The following is a 7,914-nucleotide window of genomic DNA, read 5'->3' on the forward strand; positions in this document are numbered from 1 at the left end:
TTAACGAGTGGCTGTGGTACAACATTGCGACCAAAGATGATAGGAGGCAATAAGGGGAGCCATGTGCATTGAGGCTCCTATCATCATCGTCCTCGTCTTTACCCTCTCTCATTCGCTGGGGAGGAAGGAGTGTTTAGAGTGGTAGTAGGTAGTGGTGGTTGTAGTAGCAATAGAGGAACCAGTCCCCGACCTCTGCACTGTACCACTCTTGGGGTTCAATATTGGCTTCCTAATGTGACCAGACTGGTATTAGGTTGGAACAGGGTCCAATATTGGCCATTACGACGCTGTTTCAACAAGTTTACTGATCCATGGGACAAGATGGCTCGAGAGCAAATGGAGTGGAGAAAAGAGGGACCAAACTTCCTCTGGGTTTTCTCTCTGACCATTGCCAAGAGCCAGCCATAGTGGAATTGAGGTCCATCCTGGAACCAAGGAATTCCATGTTGATTAGCTCTTTTGTATGAGTTCTTCATTCATGTTTAAATCAACAAATGATTGATGATTATCCCTTTGTTAAAGCAATCTTTACTTTATCCTCGTTCATTTCTTGAATGTTATCTCAGGTAGGTAAGTCTGTTATGTATTTGAGGTGGTCATAAACTTATCATCTCATCATGAGGTCTTCCTTGGAATTTACAACTTAGTACTGTATATTTAACATTCTATGCATTTGAGCTGAACCCATTTCCTCGCTTTCGGAATCCTTATCAGTTGTTCATGATAATAATGACCAATTAGCAATTCCGGATTTACAACACGTAGATAGAGTTATCATGCCCTCTGAAATGATTATATTTAAGTCTCAAACACCCTGGCAACATGGCAATGTATGTAACATCATTCAAGAATGGAGAATCATATTTTCCTGAGCCTGGTCTTCATCTTAGCGGTGTACATTCATCATTCTCAAGCAGAAGAAGACCATGACTTACAAGCAGTGGACATCATCGGTCATTGTGATTTCAACGGTCTCAAATTCTATAACAACGAATGTCAGAAATTTGTTCAGTGTGCTAAACCTTTCCTCTATTTGATGCATTGCTCCGAAGGGTCGTACTTTAGCCAAAGAGACCAAAAGTGTTCGTATATCAGCGAGTTAGGATGTGTGGAAGAACAATCTGATTTTTCCGTAACTTCTACAATAGCAACAACAGAGACACCGGAGCAAACTACTCCAGCAACAACAACAGCAGAGCATGTTTCGCCAACAACAACAACAACAACGACGATGACGACGACACCAGTACAAACTACTCCAGCTTCAACAACGAGACAAACCATTCCAACAACAACGGAACAAACTTCTCCACCACCACCATCATCAACAGAAACAACGACGACACCACCCCCTACCCCTACAACAACAACAACAACTACAACAACAACCACAGCGACAACGGTGACAACGACGACAACCACAACAACAACAACGACGACAACCACAGCAACAACAACGACGACGGCAACCACAACCACAGCGACAACAATAACAACAACAACAACCACAACCACAATAAGCGTAACTAGTACCCCCATTATAACTACCGTGGCCACTACTTCAGAACAAACTTCAAGCCCTGACCTGACCACTTTGGCTTTCACCACCGAAGCTTCGAAATGTCGAGAAGGCTGTTATCCGGACGTCTGTGAATCGGATTTTGACGCTTGGCCAGCCGATGAGTTCAGTTGTGATTACTTTTACGAGTGTTATGATGGCTGCACATGCTTGAAGCAATGTGATGAAGGTCTTTGGTATGACGAGGAGGCTGGATTCTGCAATTTTATCCCAATGGTGACTTCATGTTCAAATGTGAGTAAAATAAATAAGACTACGATATCTAATTTTGACGAAAGGTGTTAACGATTCCATTTTTTCCCCTAGGAATCGTCCGTGCATATTCCATTGGATCATGCCACTATTTTGAAGGACCGCTCCTCCATGATGAGTCCAATGTGCACGAGAGGAACGGATAAAAGTTGTGGAATTAATGGATTTCATGAGGTGTGGAACGAGAAGTTGTCCACACAACTGATCCAATCTTGTTCTCATGGATGGAGTTGTCTGCTAAGGTGTGATGTCGGATATTTATTTGACCGAAAGTCTGAACAATGCTTGAAATACTCTTAGAGATAGGCACGTCATCAAAGACGTCTTAAGACGTCTTGCATGAACCCGGTGAAAGATTAACGAATGAGATAAAAGTCCTGTGTAATTTGTTTTGCCCAGAGAATACGAGGTACAAATGCCGATTAGCTCTAATATGTGTGTGGCTCCATCTTCTTCTTCGGCATTGCCTTCATGAAAGAACCGAATATGCTTTGACTACTTTTTAATTAGACAAGCCAAGTAGGACAGTCGTTGATTGAAACATTCCGAGTTGACGGTTTCCATACTGTTGTTCCAATTTAAGCTCGACATATTCCCGTCATTCATCAGGCATTATCAGATCGATCAGACGAACAGCGCGTTTGCTTCGTTCATGCATGCAAATGCAAGCTAAATTCATAACAAATGCTCGCCAAAAACAACTCAAGGAGCACAAAATGTATAAACCACCGTCACTTGAAAAACATCAAAATTGCCATGTTGGCATCCCGTACGGCAAATAAAGGCTTTCAGCCAAGATACCTCAATCGTCTTGACGTACTTTTCAGTGGGGAAAATAACTTATCTTTTGATATGATTTACCTCCACGTCTTAACCCTCATTAGAGAATCTATAGAGATCCCCAATCATACATTAAGCTATACCTTTATTCTGTCTCGAGCAAAGAACATTGGCTGAACTCCTACTCGAGAGTCATTTCCTGAAACACGTTTGGTGAGTGTTTTGGCTTATGAAACTCCGGTTTTATCATAAAATATATAACTTAATTGTACTTTCGGCTTGGTTGACTAGAGGTAGAGGGTTTGATTGTCGTGTCCGGCATCATATTGGTTCTTTGTCTGTGGGTATGGTCGTGAGGGGCTTTTCTTTGCCCTAACCAAGGACGACGTCATCACTGGACAGAGACGGTAGGATGGGGAACCGTAACTTTTATCCAGATGAACCGAACCGAATGCATTTTCCTTCACACCAGTTGGACTTTTTGGACTTTTGGACTTTGTGGACTTTAGCTAGCTCAGACAGCGTTCGCTAATTTTGACCTCAATCGAAAGTCTGCGTCAAAAGCAATGAGGTCCTGAAACTCAGTACGACGTAGGGGCTGAAAATGACTTGCTTAGCACCACGTTGGTAAGATCTTACCAACGTGGTGCTAGCTCATTCAATTGGTGCCCTCCCTGTTTCGAGTTTTAAATGCTCATAACTTTTGACACAGACGTTTGATTGAGATCAAGTCTGACCATTGCTTTCTGGGGCTATAATTGAGTCAACTCATGTAAAGAGAAATGCATTTGATTGATTGGAATTGGAATTACTCATTTTCCCCCACCCCCGTCGCTGTCCAGTGGTGAAGTTATCCTTGCCCTAACCGATGAACTACGACTTTCCTCCCCTAAAATTTACTTCCAACATCGGTGTTTGAACCCATGATACCTGGGGGGAATATTTTTGCTTTGTTAGTACTGTCGTTTAGACCGCTCAGCTACACTAGTCATTTTAACTACATGCACCACGGTAATCCTGGAGCTGGATTAGTATTTTCCTGTTGCAAATATAAACCATGTTTGATTATAGGTATTAGCAAGAATCAAACCAATCCCGTTAAGCTTTCATACAGAAATTAGCAGAAGCTTAAATGCGATTGGACAAAAACGCAAATATGAGTCGGATCATATTCACTCAAAAGAGTATTTGACTTCAAATGGTTATAGAAGCTCAATCCATTTCATACCTGAAAAAGTATAAAGATACAATGAATCGCATGAAGTCATTAAACAGCGTTGTCAAAAACGACAGAACCGCAAAGTCAAAAATAAAAAGAAATGATTCAGATGCTGGAAGGGGCTCAAGCTTTTGAAATGGGGGAGGGAATGATAAATTCTTCAAGTCAATTCGATCAACAGTCAATTCGATCAACAAGCCTAATAAGTGCTAGAGAAAGTGAAACTGAAGCCAATGACAAATCGAAATTGCGACATATTTCAAAATCAGAGTCAAGAGGTGAAGATCCGAAACATTCTGTTTTCTATGCCACCCCTCGCTTTGATCCAGGACAGGACTTCTGAAATACATAAGATACGAAAAAGCTGGATTTCTTGCAGCATGCTAAAAAATAGTTTTATTAAGAGGGCCTTATTCTATTAAAAGCTCGCCAAAATTTGACTTCGGAAGTGACATAATCACGTAAACATATAACACAAGCTTGCTGAACGCCACTAATCCAATCATGAATGTACGGTGCTCAATGTCAGAGTGTTTAATAATGCCAAGCAATGTTTTTAGGGCTGAAGGAATTTGGAATATGAAAGGACTTGAAATTAATCTGGTGACGCAAGCTATATCCCTTACAAATGTTTGTTCGCATTTCTTACGTTGTTACAAATGAATGACTCCTCCAATCCAAAGATAATTATTTAATGCACAGCAAGAATTTTCTTCGCAAAACTTCATGTATTAGTACATAGTACACATAAAAGCTTTGTATCCGACGACGGGAGTTGAACCTACATCTCGAGATGAGCAATCTCTCTTATTCTCATACATATGCCGTTTGGTAACTGGATCTTCTAAAGAACTGCTTGAAGTTAAATATACATAGGTACATATGCAATGATTTCCTGAATGAATTGTCACATGATTTTGCAGCTTCTCAATGAGTTCGCATTTGATCTAAAACGGTTTCTTTCGTAATGGAACACCTTTATGAAAGTTGCAAGTCAATTAGTTATGTTCTGTGTATTAGTAGATCACTTAACGTGACAAGTTTAAGCGATGGATTACAAGCTCCAACACTTCATAGATATGAAGACCAATATTGCTGAATGAAAATGGCGCCGTTCTCAAACAAGTCGTGGAACAAATTAGTCATTTTCCATCCTGAAATGAACTGATTATTACCTTGAACGCGTGTCTGTTTTCGCACAAAAATGCACTCTCTTAAAGCTGTAAAAACTCGTGCCAATGAATTGAAGTAAGTGGCAACGGCTGAACCATTGAAAATACCTCTAAATTACACTTTGAATGGCGGGTATTGACCTATACAATGCAATTTCCGCCATTGTTCAAAGATATTGAGATTGTGAATGTATGTACGCTTGGTAGCAACGTTCTGAATGAGAAGAATTTACTATCAGATCCTTAACTGTCCCAAGGGGGAAAAGTTTAAAGGTACCTGCTACAAGGATCATGTCTTCATAGCCACGCATATTATCAACAAATGTTCATGAACCGTGATCTGGTAATAAAGTCGGCATTAAAAATCAGCGTTATGAAAGGGAAACGAAACAAAATGAAAAGCAGCTTCAATCAAGGTTTATTCATCACATTCACGCAAGTGTCCCCCCCCCTTTGTAGATTTCCAATGCACTTCAATTATGCAAACTACTCCATCAAAGAAGTTCACACGAATAATTGGACGTAGGTGAAAACGTACTTTATTTTTCTCGATATCGTCTGCATTGTCAGTTGAACTAAATGCTCCGGGACGAATGTCAGGTGTTTAGAAACGGGCCCTTCAACTAAGAACGATTGATAGTTCGATTTTTGAAATCCGTTGAAGGTTTTTATGTGTGTGTATGCTTGCTGAACTACTGCAGACTACAACTATTCGTGTATTAGGATGTCTGTCCGGTGGGATGAAAAATTGATTTCTTCTTTTCTTGGTATTCAATTGTACGATTTACTGGACTGCCTTGGGCCGTAAATGTTTGAATGGGCGACAGAATTTGGAATTCAAATTTGAAGCTTTTTCTTTTTCCCTCAATGGGTGACTTGCATTGATGAATGATGATCGTCTTTGAAAGAACTAGATTGTATCGTCAGTCTATTACGTTATCGAGAATATCAAAATGGTCCATGTCACAACATGGGCTCGTTCAATGAAATGCTGATTGAACGAGGGAATCGGTTCCCAAAATAAACGTAGATCTGGTTCAGTGAAGTGTCCAATACAAATTTCAAGGGATGTAGTACGCGTACCTGAATTACCCCACTCATTCCTCGACGGATTTTCCTCGAGAGTGCCGGTCTTTTTTCTTTCCCCTTTTGGGTGGGTTCCTTCCCTCGTTGCTTTTCCCCTTTTTTCGTTCACGAACCGATCACTCGAGTCAATTCACCGACGACTCGCACTCTGATCGGCTTTTCTCACGGGGCCGGTGGAATTCCCAGGATGACTGGCGGAAATGGAAGCGGAATCCCAATATGATTCTTTCATTAAATAAAACATTGTTCCTAACAGATGAGCATTGACATCGCTTGCTTCGATTTCGAAATTCTGAACCGGGATACAATGTGAAATGAATCATTTTTCCTTTCTTCCTCATGGGATGAGTGATGTCTTTCCCACTCTGGCCGCTAGATGTCGCTTGCTTACTCATTTTGACTAGCACCTCATAGCCCGGTAAAATGAATGTAGCTTTCATTCTCCTGGCTAGCATGAAGCATTGCTGAATTGCTGATACGATTATTTTCGTGATCATTTAAAAACCTGGTCGAACTTTAAGTCCCTGATGTCTCCTGCGCTCTCTCGAGTGAGTTGTTCACACATTCGCGGTTGGTCTTTTTTCATCCGTGTTGAAGAGCAAACATTCTGTTGGCTAATGTTCGCTAATTTGGAGACATAATAAGGTGTTAGTGCATGTGTATGTAGTAGGCAAGCGAGCGGAGCTACCTTGAAAGCGTCTTCTTGAGCCAGCAGTCAAAAAAAACCGGCGACAGCGGAGAAGTCAGTTGCATTTAAGCTTGTTGACAAAAGAGTTGAGCTGCGTCTCTCCCACATCAGCAATACCTTGTAGCCGCATTGGACAAGAAGTAGTGTATACTTTATCCAGTCGTTGCTTCTCTATTAAGGCTGGATGGAATGAATTGAACGTACGCTCTTTTCAGGTTTCCATTGCATAGCACTATTAGAACATGTGGATAGGGGAGCCCTATCAGCAGATTTTGATGTAGGTATATCTACAACCAAACAAGTTCATCGATGTATCTTCATGTCGAATAGGTAGCAAGCCACAATTAACAGCTCCACATCTCTTTGGGTGTTGGTGAGGTAATTAGGCCTGATCGGTCCATTTCTGTTCGGAGACAAGGCAAGGGGTAAACGAGTCAAGATTTGAACCAGACTGGCTCACCAAGATGATGATGACTATGATGATGGGCTTGTCCGTTCTGCTCAAATCAGTGATCGCAGTCAACCTCCTCCCACCACCGACGAAGTCATCAAACGGCTTGGGTGGAGAAGAACCTGTGGCATCACTGCCTCTTTTCCCCCAAACCAGTGGCCGGTTCGTAGATGCGTCGGTAATAACAGTTCTACAACATAACGAGTAGTACGTAGTACTAGACGACTACTACTGTACTTCTACTGGAACTGCTCCTTCTACAACAACAACATCCATCCATACGTGGACAATGGAGCTAAGGTGTGCTTCTCGAGCCTCAGAGAACTCCAACAACGACTCGCGGGTTCTTCGTCCCTTCTCTCGAGAACTCACTCAGTGTGTGTATGTACGTATGTATGAGCTGCTATTATTATTATCATTGCTATTGCCGCTGCCGGCACTGCTTCCACAACTCTTCTTCTTCTTCAAGTTTTAGTCATTCAAGAGCATTCTCTCTGACTTCAAAACTACAGCCCTTCACTCGCGGTGTGTGAGTGCGGGTGAGTGCGTCCGCAGGAGTTCATGGCGTGTCGTCCGTCCAAACGCGCTCTCCCTTTCGACAAAAGCTCGGTCGGTGCCTTGTTATATGACTCTCGAACGAACGAACGGACGAACGAACGGACGAACGAAGGAACGAACGAAAGAACT

General features: G+C 41.8%; 1 protein-coding gene across 1 annotated transcript; it reads left to right on the plus strand.

Moving 5' to 3' along the window:
* Nucleotides 1-799: 799 nt before the first annotated feature.
* LOC131887031 (mucin-2-like) lies at nucleotides 800-2,263 on the plus strand. Its single transcript, XM_059235520.1, has 2 exons — nucleotides 800-1,813; nucleotides 1,886-2,263. The coding sequence occupies exons 1-2, from the start codon at nucleotides 851-853 to the stop codon at nucleotides 2,129-2,131; spliced, it is 1,209 nt and encodes a 402-aa protein (XP_059091503.1). The 5' UTR covers nucleotides 800-850; the 3' UTR covers nucleotides 2,132-2,263.
* Nucleotides 2,264-7,914: the final 5,651 nt, after the last annotated feature.

Source organism: Tigriopus californicus, chromosome 9, assembly GCF_007210705.1.
Source record: "Tigriopus californicus strain San Diego chromosome 9, Tcal_SD_v2.1, whole genome shotgun sequence".
Classification (NCBI taxonomy): domain Eukaryota; kingdom Metazoa; phylum Arthropoda; class Copepoda; order Harpacticoida; family Harpacticidae; genus Tigriopus; species Tigriopus californicus.